Consider the following 17,323-nt stretch of genomic DNA (forward strand, 5'->3'; position numbering starts at 1 on the left):
GCTGGGTGATGCATACATGATTTGTTAGACAAGTCTGTATTTTGAAATTTGCTGCAATAACATTTTTCAGAATTATTACATCAGAATAGAAGGTTTGTTTTTGTGTTCATTGTCACTTCTCTTACAGTGCTGAAGGAAGTCATGTTTCAGGACAGAGCAATGGGCGAGATCCTCAAGCTCTTGCCAAGGCTGTACAGATTCACCAAGATACCTTACGCACAATGTACTTTGCTTAAAGAGTCCAAGTATATTTTCTGAGAGGAAAAACTGAATTGACATACGCTATATGTTTCCAGTAAAGTCAATTGAGTAGGGAGCGACGCCTCCAGCCGTACAGAAACCAACACTGTGTCGGGCCAGGGTCTGATCCTTCTGGTGATACAAGGAAGAGTGTCTGCTTCATCAAGGAGGTCGGCACCATTATGCAATATGAAACCAGCCACTGCTTTTTGTGCAGTCTCTGTAGGAAGTATTGCGATTGTTTTGTTTTCACTTCTTATAGTCTAACCCTTTTAATGCCTTTACCTCAAGTTGCTTGGCAGCACAACTATCTTTGCAAAAAAAAGTAAGAAAATGTAAATGATGGTTTAAAAAACACACACCTATGTGAATAATCAAAATGATTGTTCACAATTATGTGTGCAAAAAAATTAATGTGCACTCATATATTCTTGTAAAAGGAGTCTGTATTTTTAAAATATATACATGTATACTTCATGTGCATATATATCTGGGTCTAGATTGATAATAGATATATATGTATCTGTGTATATATTTTATAGTTCATTCCATTGGGAAACTATCTTTCCCTTTATTCTTGCCTCACTACCACCTTTATTTCTCTGACATCCCTTGCCTTCATCACCTATATTTTTTATCCTAATGCCACCAGTGACATTCAAATGTTCATATATCTAATTCATTTGAATGTGAAGCATAGCAAACTAGATTTCTATTTTTATTTTGCACATCCTTTTCCTGTCTCCTATCTCATACACAGTTTTGAGTCCTCAACTCCTGATAGTGCTTTCTTAAGAAACAGAATTATTTTATATCTATCTATCTATATATACATATATATAATGTTTTGGTGAGATTGTGTGTCTCCTGTCTGAACTGAACATTTGCCACTTGTGCAATGTGTACATAAGCAGTAGCAATCTAATATTCTTTTTCTTTAGCAAGTTTGTTAAAGCTGCTATAAATATGAAACCTTGTCAGAAGTTGTAACTGTTTCTCTCTGATAAGTGGTATCTATTCTAAAGCCTTCTGTTTCTTTGGGATAGACATGGAAATCCCTTAAAGCTTTTATAAAGGATAAATATTTTAAAAGATTGGAACTCTGTAGGGTTGAGGCCTCTGAAATTGGGTAGAGAAAGAGAAGAGGCTATGGAATTTTTGTTTTGTTTTGATTCACTTTTTGCTAGGTAACTTGCTGCGTCTCATACCTTAATGTGATTTTCATATATATATTTTTATATATATATGTATATATATAAACATATATGTATGTGTTTTGAAGTATAGCTTCCTTTTCTTTTGTATTTATTAGAATAGTGCTTTAATAATTACAGAACCATATTAACATCTTTTATAGAAATATAATCATGTTTATTTTAAGAACTGACAACTTGTTTTTGCTGCCTTTTAGTGCAATAAGCAGTTTTAAAAGTTGTGTCTTTTTGACATCTCTACCATGGATAATGGGAGGAATAGGCACCTCCGTAATTTTACAAGGGCAAAGTAATACAGCCTTAATTTCAGAAGGAAAGTTTTCTAATTTTCAGTTTTAAAGCATATCTTTTAAAAATCATAATGAAAATGAAGGAAGTGAAATTTCTTGACTGAGATCATGTTTATTGAAGAACTGTACTGGCTAGGTGCCAATTTTTACTTACTAAAATGAATCAGAAAAATGAATGATGATATTTTAAGTTTTTTGCTGATTTACTACTGGTATGACTTTCCTTTTAAAATTAAGGTGATACTGGCGAAGGAAGTCAGGACTTTGATCGTTTTAAATGATTTAATCACTGAAGTGTGGGGGCAAATTTTACAGTCTGTTGATTTCACTTTAAGATATTAAAAGTACTAAAAAGCTGTCAAAACTAACTTTATCAAGAACATTGGATTCAGGGGAGCTTTGCACTTTGTAACTCATGAAAATTACATTTTGACTTTTTTTTTTTGCACTGGTTAAGAGTGTAAATACTACAGATTATTTCCAGTGGGCATTGTTGTTAGCCTCTCAGAATTCCATCTGCACATGAAAACTAATGGATTTAGATCTTTAGTTTGTCTCTTACTTGTAATCCACTAATATTGCCAATTTACTGTATTTTGAGCCTAAAATCTGAGCCCATGTCCTCCAACAGGCATGAAATCTTTTGGCCCAATGCCAGAAAACTAAGAAAGTACTGTATTTTGTATGTTTATTATTTTTGAAGTGTCTGAAATGAAATTTACAACACTGTTGCAAAGCACTTTACATAATAATATTTATATAGTATATACTTTTTTTTCTCCCAGCCTTCTGCCTCCTTCTCAAAAAAAAATTCCTTTAAAACATGTTTGTTTTCTTACATTGAAACTTCACTGAATACAGTCAGGAACATGGGCTAGAGAAGACAATAGTGTATCCTGGGTGAAATAAGTTTGGTCTATGCTTGCTCGGAATGAGTAAAACATCTTCCTATATCCATGGGAGCTGTATAGACTCGTTGGGAAGCTTCAGGGAGCAACTGTAGATACCCTCTCACTACTCCCTGCTGAACCTAATCTGCAGCCACTTAGTCTCATATGTGCTAGAGTGAAGCCCTTAATTTAAATGTACTTGGAGGGACTTTTTTAAGAGGAAAAGTATTTTTTCTAAAATATAAAGCTTTACCTTTTGAGTGATTTCTTTTTTAGAGTGTCTTACACTATCCAACACTGCTAGTTTAAGGTTGATTAACTTGAAAGAATATGTATAATATATTTCTATTTTGCTTACTAACAAATTGGTATATAAACCTAATTATTAAAAACCTGTGCTTAGCATTTTAAGATAAAGGCTAAGTGGCACATCTTGAAATTTGTTCTAATTATTATTGCACTTTTGGTGTAGAATTCCTGATCTTTTCTTATCTTAAAATTTTAAAAAGGTTGTTATGGGTTTCTTTTTAAATTCAGACATCATAAAACTCACAATGACCTTTCTGCTTCTTCCCTTGCTCATTAATTATATATTGAATGCTAAATTTTATTCTGCTATTTTCTGTGATATGTCATACAGGAGTTACTTTAAAATGTCAATCCCAGCAACTGTTATAAATAATTTTCATGTGAAGAAATGCTGGGAGTTTAATGTATATTCTTAATGGCAATGTCTGTGAAAAGTGCTGATACATGTTCTTACAGTATCCAGTGACTGGCAGTGAGGACCACACGTTGGTAATACTGTAGCTGCTATATTTATTTAAGTAGAGTCTGACAGTTAGTGCACTAAACCGTTAAGGAGATGAGCGTGATTCAAGGCTAGTGTTACGCCTGTTGTTTTGTTTTGTTTCATTTTCCTAAATTAGATTAAGGACATAAAATCATCAAGGTGACAAAGGGTGCTGCCATTTTAGTTACATTTCAATAACCAGAATATTATTTTAGAAGTATAGTTTCTGACTTTTACAGTTTGCAAAGGGTACTTCAGCCTCTTCAGTACTGGTTTTTGGCACATTTTCACAGAACTAGAGATGCCCTTTCTTTTTTCTTACTAGTTACCTTTTAAAAAATTTCTTGGGAAAATCGTTGTATGGAAATATTCCTGTTTATACCCTATTGATTTATTTTTCTTCCTAGAAGAGATTCTAGAAGGAATTTTAGTAGAAAAACCCAAACACTGCGTGTTTTGGAGGGCACTTGATGAAGATTATCTCTGCCTTGTAGCCTAGGGACTTGCAGCCTCTGAAGACCTGTCCTAGTTTTTTGAGCTAAGTTCTCTGTGACTCAGCACTACGTGATGTCCCTTGTGCTTTTTGTGAAATTCAAGAAGCTCATCACTTGGACATAGCTAAAATATTTTGTAGTCTTCCTATTTCAAACTTGAGGGTAATTTTAGACCAAGAAGTTTGACTGATAACTCTGCATAGTTTTCACTGGGTATCGATAAACTGGAGTTAAATGTGTGCTTAGCTCCTCCTCCCCGGTGTGCACCTGTTGAAGAGGAAGGCTGGCGTTAACAGTGACTTGCTACTTCAGTTACTGTTTATGAATTGGCCAAGTTGCAAAAAGACATCAGCAGTTGGGCATCTCCATTTTTTTTTTTTTTAAGATTTATTTATTTGAAAGTCAGAGTTTCAGAAAGAGGGAGATACACACACACAGAGTGAGAGAAAGAGAGAGAGAGATCCTCCATCCCCTGGTTCACTCCTCAAGTGGCCTCAACAGCCAGAGTGAGCCAACCCAAAGTTAGGAGCCAAGAGCTTCTTCTGGGTCTCCCATATGGGTGCAGGAACCCAAGTACTTGGGCTATCTTCTACTGCTTTCCCAGGCCAATTCACAGGGAGCTGGATCAGAAGTAGGGCAGCCAGGGCTTGAACCAGTACCCATATGGGATGCCAGCACTGCAGACAGCAGCTTTCCCACCATGCCCCCTTTATTTTGGCTTTCTAATCTATCTGAATTATTAGTCCTTTTCATTCTTTTTGAGAACTTGTGGATGTGTTAAAGCAGAGGTGGCACCATTCAGCCTGTGGGCCGTATAATCATTTTGTCTGGCCCTGCCAAGGCAACTGCAGGCTAGTTTTTAAGTTGATCATTTGTATGGCCCACAAATGATGTTATAAATATCCAAAAGCCTCTGGGTCGAAAAAAAGTTGCCCCACCCATGCTTTAAAGCATCAGTAGCGATGGCTGAGAGGTTGCACATCGAGTGAGGCCTTCCTGAGTGGTAGTATGAACCTGATTTAGGGTCTCTCCTTGTTGTCCTGTTTCCCTCCCATTGGATCACATAAAGCACTTATGGGATTCTATAGGAGCCAAAAATAAGCTAAGAATGGATATGTAAAAATCAGTACAGGGCTGGCGCCACAGCTCACTAGACTAATCCTCCACCTGCGGCACCGGCACCCCAGCTTCTAGTCCTGGTCGGGGCGCCAGATTCTGTCCCGGTTGCTCCTCTTCCAGTCCAGCTCTCTGCTGTGGCCCGGGAAGGCAGTGGAGGATGGCCCAGGTGCTTGGGCCCTGTACCCGCATGGGAGACCAGGAGGAAGCACCTGGCTCCTGGCTTCGGATCGGCGCAGAGCGCCAGCCATAGTGGCCATTTGGGGGGTAAACCAACGGAAAAAGGAAGACCTTTCTCTCTGTCTCTCTCTCTCTCACTGTCTAACTCTGCCTGTCCAAAAAAAAAAGAAAGAAAGTACAGAAATTGGAAAGAGAATTTTCTCCAAAAAAAAATCTTTAAAACAAAAATCCTGTTTATACTAAGAACATTCTTCATCAAAGGCAATGTTAAAAATGATACTGTGATTATTAGTGAAAGCCAAACTGAGTTCCAGGAGAGGGAGAGGAAACACACACACACACACACACAAAGGTACTTCAAAAAGTTTGTGGGAAATGGAATTAAAAGATAAGTTTATTTTGGTGTAAAAAAAAAATTGAAATCCATTCATAGCTCTTTTCATAATATACATTTGTGGGAGTAGGGGTATGTATGTATCATAAAAGGAAAAGATGTTTTGATTTTTTTGTACTTTTAAAAATGGTACATTTAAGTTTATAATTTTCCATGTAACATAAATTTTTTAATGGCTTGTGCTAGTATTATCTACTGCTAGCTCAAATTTATTTTATTTGACCCATCAAAGGTAGCACTCAGATTTTACATTGTTGATAAAATCTCAAGAATCGTTTGTTCTTAGATTATAGAAGTTAAATATTTGAATTAAAGATAGAAGGATGATTAATGAGGAAAGTTAAAACTTACCAATGAGAAACCCTATTGGATTATCAGGTAATTGTGACAAAGTAGGGATCCTGTCAGATCATCTGTCCCACCATTGGGCTTCCTTCCTTCTGGAAACCAGTGTCTGAAGTAACCAAAACCTCATGTTGTATTTATGTTGGGGCCTCAGTAAAGCAAAGATGTTCTTCAGGTTCAACTCTGAATTAAATTTTAGGTCATTTTTTAAAGCAAGGCGGTTCTTAGAAAGTGCCTTTACAGAAGATGGTGCTGTAGATTTTTATTTTTCAAATAGCATGAGGCTAAAATTTTAAATTATTTTAGAACTCCAAGAATGTGACAGTTTCATGCAAATATCAATAATGTTACTTGTTGTCCTGAACCAAGGAACCAAGGAAAGCTTTATTGCCGTAAAGTAGCTAAGTAAATGCTCACCAAATTTAGTTTGTAAATTTAAAAACAAAATTTTTAACAGAATTAGTCCTTTTTATTCAGATTTTGGGTATAGCAGCAGGTTCACAAAGGAAAAGGAAACTTGCAGGGAATTGTTAAATGCTACCTTTCTTTTTTTTTTTTTTTTAATTCAGCACAGATTGATACTAAAGGCTGTAGAGGTAACCTTTTCTAATTGGTCATTATTTTTGGAGAAAACTGTTCACAGAGAGCCACGTCATCATCGAGATGATTTTAAGAAAGAAAACAAAGTATTAGCTATATTTGTCTTTAAGGGAAATTTTCTTTTTTAGAAACTAACGCATATTTTAAATGATTCTTTTTTTCCCTAAGATGGGGGAACTATGAAAAATTATGACAATGCATTTAAAAGGGCACAGGTTCTAAAAATAGAACATGGGAAAGTGGGCTTTGGCATAAATAACAAAAGAAGGGGGAAAAACAGGACAAGACATACTTACTAGAAATTTACTAATCTACCAGAAAACAGTTCCCCCCACACTAAGAAACAGTAAACAATCCTCTAATCTGTTCTTGTGAATTTGGTGAGCATTCCTCCAGAAAAGAAATATACTAAAAAAAAACCCACACCTCAGTAACCTTGTATGCTGCATTATGTAATAATGATAGTAAAATCAAAAATTGATTGTTTGGCGTGTACTCTGTTTGCAAATATACATGCACATTAAACTCATTTTTTAATGTCTCATAGCAATTATGGATTTATTTTTTTTAAGATTTTTTTTTCTATTGTGATGTTTCTATTCATTGGCAATTTGTGTGCAACTTTTATATTTTTGCTTAGATGTTGGTTTTAAGATTTTATTTTATAGATATTTCGAGCTTTTCCTCCTTCTTTGTAATGTTAACAAAATTTAAGATGGAGTATTAATATACCACCAAACTACTAATTCTATAAGGTCTAGAGTTTGGATTTCTACCAATAAACCATTAATACTATTTTCTAATTCAGAATATTTTATGTTGTTTATATAGTGGGCATTAAAGACAGACTTTAGACAGATTTCTATGTGTGGAAGAGAAGTTGGGCTTTTCTAATAAGTTAGATCTTTTTTTCCTGTACCAGCAAACTGACAGTAGCAGATTGGATTTATTTTACCTGACAGTAATTTTCAGAAAACTTGTCAAATAAATTATCATACTTCTTTTTTTGACTTTAGGTACATTGAAACTGCTTAAAAGGCCACATTGGTCAGCAGTAGGATTATGATACCATTTAATAGACCAGGAAAGCAAATAGCAACGGATCCAGAAATCACTAATGATTCACTTTGAAATGGGATTCCCACCACCACCCCCCCAGTGATTACGTTATGTGGAGGATCTGCTACCCTGATCTTTTCCCTAGCATTCCTTTAAAGTTGATTCCACCCTGGGCTATCAGTGAAGGAACCAGAGAAAAAGTGGCTAGGGAAAGCCAGGAAAATAGACGATTAAAAGAGTATTTCTTCTTACTGCTTAAGTAATAATGATTTATGAATGTGAATTCATTGGAAGGCAGTGAAAAGTATAATAGTAGACTACTTTAAAGCATGTATAGTAACTCCAGTTTCCTGGCGAATAAATCAAGGTTACTTGTATTGGCACATTAACTTTTTCATAAAAGTACATGAGAAAAATGTACTCCCTTAAGAAGGAAAAATATTTCCATTGTATGTTTACACCATGGATTTGGTAAGGAATCTTTTTTCTGTAAGAGATTAAGAGATAAACTTTATCCCATCCTCTGGTTTTTAAATTCTAAATTACTGGAGCTCAATGTATAACATTTTGTTGTACTGTATTCTGTTCCACTGAGAGGGAGGGAAATGGGAAAATTTTTTAAGTAACTATAAATAGGAAAACTTTATTTTTATATTATGTAAAGTTTTACAGTTTAAAATGAACCAGCATGTGATTTCCTACAGACGTTAGTCATATCATTTCTTTACGCATTTTTGCCCGTTACATTAGTTTGCTTTATAATATACTTCTCTAAGTTATTTCCTTTACCCTCATGTCAAGTACTCATTAAAGATTGGTACTCTGATTATAGGAATGTGTTATTTCTAACTAAGAACCAAATCTTTTTCCAGCAGTCAGATATGTTTTTGCTGCAAGTATATGTCCCTCTTTTAAGGATATTCATTGTGCTTATAACTTTGTTTTATGCATTATATTTCAACATTGTCCTGGGTTGACAGACATGTAATGCTTGAGGACCAACATTTTTAAGGCTGTCTCTAGTCCTGTGTTTTCATTTTTCCTCCTGAAAATTCATAGGAACCTGGCACACAGAGCTTATTTTAACCAAATGACTCCACAAATCCAGGCACCTGGCATCAGTACTACATTAGCACAGTGAAGTACTTGATGACTTGTTTGGGTTTATAGTCCACCTCTTGAGAAAGATAGGTTTGTGCAGTAATTGGTCATCCCCAAAACAGAACTGTCATGAGCAGTCTTAAGAGTAGAAAACAGACAGGCGTGTTGATCAGTAGAACTTTGTGTTGGTCATATTCTTTCTAAAAATGGACCGTGTGCACATCCATGACTCCGTGTCTGCAGTTTAAAAGGCTGCACCAGAGAGGAGACAGGGAGACTGTTCTGGTTTTTAGTGCCTAAACTTTCCGTCTTTACTTTATGGCTTTTGGTTAGAACAAATAAAAATCCCTTAATTTAGCCCTTTAATAATCTTCTTAGAACCAAAGAAGGACAGATTCTTTCTGCAAAATTGTGACACGATGTGGCTCTATTTTTCTGTGTTATAATTGTGAAAATAGGAAGTCTTCCCAGAGAAATGGACTAGTGGGATCTGTGAGCATGTAATAAGGGGAAAAGGTTTATTTGCTGGGATCTTTGAACAGAAACCTTACAATTGTTTAATATTTGTCAAAAATTTCTGAAAAGATTTATCAATTTTATTTGAAAGCCAGAGTTAAGGGGTGCGGGGAGGAGATCTTCCATATGCTGGTTCTCTCCTCAAATAGCCACAACAGTCTTACGTGGGCCAGACTGAAGCCAGGAGCTTCTTCCGGGTCTCTCACATGGTTACAGGGGCCCAAAGACTTGGTCCATCTTCCGCTGCTTTCCCAGGCACATTAGCAGAGCGCTGGATCAGGAGTGGAGCAGTTGGGACACAAACCAGTGCCCATATGGAATACCAGCGCTGCAGGCAGTGGTCTAACCCACAACCCTGGCTCAAATATTTGTCAAATTCTTAACAAAGTAATACAGCAGCTGTTGGTTTTTGAACCTGCAGAAGAGACTCAAGAGAGCCTCTATAATTTAAATTTATATTTTGTTGTCCCAGACCAAAGCTGCATCTATTGTCAGTACATTTTAAAAGATCTTACAAGTTGCTTTTATTCATTTGATAATAAAGAAATTAAATGAAGTATTTGTCCTTAAATAGAGCCATGGCACTATTATCAACACAGCCTCTCCAGTTTCCTCCTTTTCATAGAAAACACCAAACGGGGCCTTTCCAGACAAGCTTGTCCATCCTGTAAAGAGAGAGTTTTTGGTGAACAATTTGGGGAAAACACTGGTAGATGGTGATGAAGAAGGAGTTTTGGCCCAGTCTAATCCAGTTCATGGGTACAGATTGATCCTTTAACAAGATACAGCTTTGATTTTGGTAGCAACAGACTATGTCTAGTGTGTCTAGTGGTAATTAATTGCAGATATCTCCCTGTTTCAGATGGGAATGAGCTCTTTTTTTTTTTTTAAAAGACATTTCTTTATTTGAAAGTCAGAGTTACAGAGAGAGAGAGAGAGAGAAAGGGAGAGAGAGAGAGAGAGATCTTCCATCTGCTTGTTCATTCTCCAGATGGCCACAACAGGCAGGACTGGGTGCGCCAGGCTAGGCCAAAGCTGTGAGCCAAGACTCTCATCCGGGTCTCCCACATGGGTGTCAGGGGCTCAACCACTTGGGCCATCTTCCACTGTTTTTCCCAAGCCATTAGCAGAGAGCTGGATTGGAAGTTGAGCAGGCGAGACATGAACTGGTACCTACATGGGATGCCGATGTCATAGGCGGCACTTTACTCACCATGCCACAATGCCAGCCCCAGAAATGACCTCTTACATTGGTGATTGCCCTGCAAAAGGGCATGTATTCGTTTTCTAATTCAAAAACCACAAACAGCAGGCACTAACTGAAATTTTCTAGTAGTTTGCCCCTATAAGATTCTTTAAAAATTTTCCAGGAGCTTTCTTAATTAACCCAGGATACAGCCACTTTCCCTTCTTTTAAAAGAAAAAAACAGGCTAGTGCTGTGGCATAGCAGGTAAATCCACCACCTGCAGTGCCAGCATCCCATATGCGGAGACCCGGCTGCTCCACTTCTGATCCAACTCTCTGCTATGGCCTGGGAAAGTAATAGAAGATGGCCCAAGTGAGTGGGCCCCCACACCCACGTGGGAGACCTGGAAGAGGCTCCTGGCTCCTGGATTTGGATCGGTGCAGCTCTGGCCATTGTGGCCATTTGGGGAGTGAACCAGCAGATGAAAGACCTCCCTCTCTCTGCCTTTGCCTCTGCCTCTCTCTAACTCTTACTTTCAAATAAATAAAATTTTTTAAAGTTTTAAAAATTTAAAACAAAAAATTTTTAAAAAGGTGAAAGAATATAGAAGCAGTTTATAGAAAATTCTTCTATGGGTACATTACTTGGGTAATTTTAAGGTACTTTAAAATGCCTGGGAAAGGAGGGTCACCTGTCACAAGTCACAACTGGGTTAGGAGGCTGTTATGGGGTGGGCACTTGGCATAGCAGTCAAGATGCTGCTTAGGACACCCACATCCGATACCTGAGTGCTTGGTCCCAGCTGCACGTCGGAGTCCAGCTCCCTGCTAATGACACCTGAGAGGCAGGGATGATGAGTCACATAGTAGGGCCCCTGCCACCCACATGGGAGACCCAGATTGAGTTCCTAGTTTCTGGATTTGGCCTGACCCAGCCTCAGCTGTTGTAGGCATTTGGGGGGTGAACAAGCAGATGGGAACCCTCCCTGTCTGTCTTTCTGACTTTCAAATAAATATTTTTAAGAAGAGGGGAAGAGTGTTTTAGCATGTTTTTCACATTCTAAAGTTTGTTTCCTTTGACATACCGTTCTTTGATTTCCTCGAGCGCCTCCATTCTTGTGATAGAATCAGTGTTCACGGCATTTATGAGTCGTGTTCTTCTCATCCCCCACACATATGTTCATACACATAAACGTTAGATCTAAAAGAGGGAGAGGGTAAAGCAAGATGGAGATAGAATAATTAGAATGCAGCTTTAGTTAATATAGATGAAAGGAACCCCTAACTCAGTTAAGTGAGAATTAGAGTTGCAGGTGCTCCCTCCAGCCTAACTGTGCTAGCTGTAGTGTGCTCGTGTGAACCGGGATACGAGGTGTTACCGCGAAGGGATAAGATGATTCTTGAAAGTAATATTTCAGTCCTCTGCCACAGAGGTGCCATAGTCCTCTTAATGTATTTATTTGTTCTGTCTTCAGTGTTATGGCTGTATTTCTTAGGTCAGCCTTGACGAATGCAAAATTCCACCCTAAAAAATTTTAACTCCACCCATTTCCTCATCTAGCCTAAGCTGTAAAGGAGACTTTCAAATGCAGGGACTTTAAAAAGATAACAAACTGGAGAAAGACTATTGAGAACTCTACTGCCTTTGAGAGTAAGAGCTCAAGAAGTGAGCCAGAGACTTGGAGTTGTGTCCCGGCTCTGTGTGCCTAGATTCCCCTGGTGGACGGAAGTGATGACACCTGCCCTCACTACCTCACTCAGTTGTTATAATAATAATATGATGTTTATGCATGAAAATATTTGTGTTCTCCAAGGGAAAAGCTATTCAGAAGTTCAGGATTCTAGAATGGTGTGATGGTGAAGGATTCCTTCCCAGTTTGTGAATGTCTTTGATTACTGTAGATCATTTTATTTTCATTCGTTAAAGGTTATATTTTTATTTATTTTAAAGGCAGAGTTACAGAGAAAGAGGTAGAGACAGACAGATCTCCTGTCTTCTGGTTCACTCCCCAAATGGCCGCAATGGCCAGGGCTGGGCCAGCCCAAACCCAGGAGCCTAGCGCCTGGAATTCCACCTGGGTCTCCCACAAGGGTGGCAAGGGCACAAGCACGTGGTCCATCTTTCACTGCTTTCCCAAGTGCATTAGCAGGGAACAGGATCAGAAGCAGAGCCACCAAGACTCAAACCAGCGCCCACACAGGACACTGGTGCTGCAGGCAGCAGCTTAAAACTGCTATGCCACAGCACCCGGCCCCTGCAGATCATTGTTGAAACAGGCATAAGAGAAGCGTAGGCTTGTCCTCGTGGGGTCTTCACTCACAGACCCACCTTGTTCTGTCCTCGCTGCCAGATATCCATGCGCAGGTTGTATTTTTCTTCATAATAATCCTTGCAAAAGTGTAGGATTTTCAAAAGCCAAACTCCTTTTAGTGGTGCTGTGGCAGCTGCACTGTGTTTTCAGTTAAGAGTCGTGTGCTGAAGCTACCAGTTACTCAGAAATCAACTTCGCCTTCCGCCTCCGGGCACCCCTGCTGCGCTGTGGGCACCAGAGCTGCTGTACAGCCAGATGGTTGCTCCCTTGTTTCTCGGCAGAGGTTTGGTACCTTTCTTTGGATTATGGGGTTGGTTGTAAGAAGAAAAGTGTCCTTTGCAGCATTGAACTTTGCTTTACTTAAACAATTCCAGTTATCATCTTTGCCCATGTTAACTCATTTCTGAGCTCTGCAGGGGACACCAAGTATCTGACCCCATCGCCTTTATGGACCTTACATTTCAACAGGTTTATGCACTTCCCCAGGGGCCAGGTGGCCCGTTTCTAGGATATCACCACAGGGAGGTGCAGCAATTCCTTGTTGTAAGTAACAAGAAATTTTTTTAAAGAAAAATGGATGTATTTTAGGTACACAGGGTATGGAAGTGTTCAACGTTGATCTCACCTCCCCCTTGTTGCAGGCAGTTGGGTTTTTCCAGCTCATGGCGTTAGTTTTATGGGACAGTGAGAATTTCAGGTACTGAAAATGAAAGGTAGGGAGATTCATGATTGTAAAAGAACAAAAATCCACGTTGTACGCTGAGTAGCTGGCACGGATATATCAGGAACACTTTTAAACAGGTTTTGCTGTAATATGTAGCTTTAATGTCTCTCTTCAGTTATAGACCGCAAAAAGTATTACTGGATCTTGTGAATGAAGATGATTTTGTGAATAAGCATTTGTGGATGCATCCATAGGCCATGAGAGGCAGCAATGTGTGTGTACATTGAAATACTTCATAGCACTAGGTGTGATACACAAATTTATGTAGGAAAAAGCTTTTCTTTAGTGTACAAGAGACTAAAGTTGAAGTATGACCATTCCAGTGTAATCTGACCAGTCACACTCTGGAGGAATTTCTGACACACACAGTGCACGCGTACACACACACCCCTAAGACACTGCTGACTGTTCCCACTTCAACTGCTGCCTTGTTTAAAACCTTAACTCATGGAGGAAGAAGTAGGATTCTTTTTAAAGGAGCTTTTCTGAAGAGTAAGTTGTAAATGCAGGACATGTGCGGAGGGCAGGGCCACCTGAAGAATGTCCTGCAGATGGACAAATAGCCTTTGAAATTTTACTTTTTAACCATCTTGACCGTGTGTGCCTATTTGTATTGCACATGTGAACTACTATTTTGGGGGGTTGATACCAGTATGTTTTGAAACTGAATTATTGCATATAATCAGACTAACCTTTTTCTCCATCCTCCTTTTCACACAAACTGTTCTTGCCAAATATTTCTACTGATACCAAGTTTCAGCAAGGCAAAATGATAGGACTCGCAAACCTCCTTCCGTATCTCCCCTACCTGTCGTGTCTTATGACTGGCCTGGCCTTATATATTTTCCGTTGGTTTTTCCTAAGTGAGGACAATTTACTGTAGTGCTTCACAATGTTAACTCTTAGAATGTCTGGTTACATAGTAATATCACTTAAAGCAGTGGATAATAGACCTGAGTGATACCAAACTTGACGGCCACATTTTACTAAGAGGAAACTGGAACTTAATGGCGAGGAGTAGATGGGAGAGGACATCTGGGATAGATACGTGATCACTGTGTACTTGGGGCCAGGCTCTGACTTTGGTTGTCATTTTCACTCTTTGAAGCTATGTAATTATGATGAACAGAGGCAAATAAAGTTTTTAAACTAAAGTGCTTGTTTTCACTATTTGAAGTTTGACAGTAAATTTTCTACTTTCTGTTAAATTACTCCCCCAAAAATTTACAACCAAAAAAACCTTAAGGGGTGTGATTGCGAAACTTGAAGAAGCATGTTTTTAAGCAATTCAGTCACTTGTCATAATTTACACTAAAGAAATGGTCATAATTCCTTCTGAGCCAAACAGTCGCTAAAATGTCCTGTGACGGAACCACGTCTCCTTTTCTCTGCCATTCTGTGTAGTGGAAGGGTTCTATATCATGTTTGTTTTTAATCCTTGATTTAAAGAAAAATTAATGGTCTCAGTGTTGCTTAGCTTCAGTTTGAAGTGTAACTTTCACTAATATCTGCAATAAAAAGAAATGCTTTTTGCTCCAGACCTTGTGTTGTGTGGTCACCATGCAGCTCTGCAGACTGGGCTGGGGAAACTCGGGCTGCACAGCCGTAACAGCCTGGATTCAAACCTTGACTCTAAATCTCGGTTTTCTGCAATGAGAAAGAAGATAATGCAGCTGTTTGGGCCTTAAGTGAGATAACGTGTGGAAAGTGTTCAACATGCTGCTGCTGTGAATGGAGCTTGGAAGGTTTGCTGGATTGTTTTGTTTTTTGTTTTTTCCTTGGGTTATTTATTTATTTATTTGGTTTGTTTTTATTTGAGAGGGAAAGTTTTCCTTTTCAACAGTTACTCCCCAGATGCCCATGATGGTGGGGACTGGGCCAAGGCCAAAGCTGGGAACCAAAAATTCAATCCAGGTCTCCCAATTACTCGAGCCGTCACTGCTGCCTCCCAGGGTCTGTATTAGCAGGAAGCTGGAATCAGGAGCTGGAGCCTGGAGTCAAACCCAACTGCTCCCCTATGGAATGGGCGTCTTAGCCTTTAGGCTAAGCCTGCCGGCAGGCTCAAACTTTAAAAAAATTCCTTACTTCTTCCCCCCTCTTGCACTTCTTGAGTAAGGATATTGGGTGGAGTACAAATGGGTAGACACAAAAAAACAGGCTTAAAAACTTTGCCCCAAGGTGAAAAAATTTTAAAATGGGCGGGGAAAAAAAAAAAGCAGAGTGAAGTGGGAGGATCCTTACAGAAGTAGATGCACAGCCCAGGTAAGAAAACACTGGACTAAAATTTTGGAAACCAGCTCTCAAGTCTCATAACTGTGTAATTTCAGTATGTCACTTTGTTTTAGAATTGAAATTATTGAACTAGAATCAGGAGTCTCGATTTGGGGGCAGGCCTTTGGTGCAGCAGTTAAGACAGTACTTGGGGGGGCCAGTGCTGTGGCATTGCGGGTAAAGCCGCCACCTGCAGTGCTTGCATCCCATATGGGCGCCAGTGCAAGTCCCGGTTGCTCCACTTCCAAATCCAGCTCTCTGCTGTGGCCTGGGAAGGCAGTGGAAGTTGGCCTAAATCCTTGGGCCCCTGCCCCTTTATGGGAGACCTGGAAGAAGCGGCCAATTGGGGAGTGAGCCAGCAGATGAAAGCCTCTCTCTCTCTCTCTCTGCAACTCTTTCAAATAAATAAATCTTAAAAAAAAAAAAAAAAATGCTGGCAGTCCATGTTGGAGAGCCTGGGTTTCAGTTCTAGCACCATAATTCCAGCTTCCAGCTCATGTAAACCCTGGTAGGCGGCAGGTGGTGTAAGTCATTTGGGCCCTGCCATCCAGATGGGAGATGAGGATTATGGATATTGCTACTGTGAGCATTTGGGGAATGAACTAGAGAATGGGAATGCATGCTGTCTCTGTCCCTCTCTGCCTTTCAAATACACAAAGGGGCCGGCTCTGTGGCGCAGCGGGTTAACACCCTGGCCTGAAGCGCTGACATCCCATATCTGTGCCAGTTCGAGTCCTGGCTGCTCCTCTTCCGATCCAGCTCTCTGCTATGGCCTGGGAAAACTGTAAGAAGATGGCCCAAGTCCTTGGGCCCCTACATCCACGTGAGAGATCCAGAGGAAGCTGGCTCCTGGGGCTTCAGATTGGCATAGCTCCAGCCGATGTGGCCAATTGGGGAGTGAACCATCGGATGGAAGACCTCTCCTCTCTGTGTAACTTTGACTTTCAAATAAGTAAATCTTTAAAAAAAAAAATACACAAAAAATTTAAAAATTAGAATATTCAGGGTTGGTGCTGTGGTGTAGCAGGTTAAGCCACCACCTATAGTGTGAACATCCCTTATGGATGTTGGTTCCAATCCAGCTCCCTGCTAATGAGCTGGGAAAGCAGCAGAGGATGACCCAAGTGCTTGGGCCCCTGCACCCACATGGGAAACCTAAAAGAAGCTCCTGGCTCCTGGCTTCCACCTGGCCCAGCCCCAACCACTGTGGCCATCTGAGGAGATCTCTGGGGCCAACGTTTTACATTCCATATGAGCGCTGGTTCGAGTCCTGGCTGCTCTGTTTCCCATCTGATTCTAGGAAAGCAGTGGAAGATGGCCCAAGTGCTTGGGCCCCTGGGTAAAGCTCAGGCTTCCAACTGACCCAGCCCTGAACATTGTGACCATTTGGAGAGCGAACCAGCAGATGGAAGATATTTTCCCCCTGTCTCACTTTCAAATAAATAAGTAAATAAATCTTTTTAAAAAAATGAGATCTGTTAACTGCCAATATTCCTTCACAGCTCCCATCAGGAAAGCAATGGTGACTGACCCCTTGGGGTGGAGCCAGCCCCATGGCCACAGCCACTGTGCTGGGCTTGTAGAGCTGTCCTGTGCCA

The 17,323-nt window shown here is 39.7% G+C and overlaps 1 protein-coding gene across 7 annotated transcripts in view; it reads left to right on the forward strand.

Moving 5' to 3' along the window:
• The window catches only part of LOC133759636 (protein argonaute-3), a 134,659-nt gene extending 131,690 nt beyond the window's left edge, over positions 1-2,969 (forward strand). For 4 of the 7 annotated variants that reach the window (XM_062190954.1, XM_062190952.1, XM_062190953.1 and 1 more), the window contains one exon: positions 128-2,968. In XM_062190954.1, the coding sequence (XP_062046938.1) occupies positions 128-236 (109 nt within the window). In that variant the 3' untranslated portion in view covers positions 237-2,968. Of the gene's footprint in view, positions 1-127 lie in introns of all 7 variants that reach the window. The other 3 variants (XM_062190958.1, XM_062190957.1, XM_062190959.1) reach the window with 1 other exon arrangement.
• Positions 2,970-17,323: the final 14,354 nt, after the last annotated feature.

The sequence above is a fragment of the Lepus europaeus genome, chromosome 5 (genome assembly GCF_033115175.1).
Source record: "Lepus europaeus isolate LE1 chromosome 5, mLepTim1.pri, whole genome shotgun sequence".
In the NCBI taxonomy this organism is placed as follows: domain Eukaryota; kingdom Metazoa; phylum Chordata; class Mammalia; order Lagomorpha; family Leporidae; genus Lepus; species Lepus europaeus.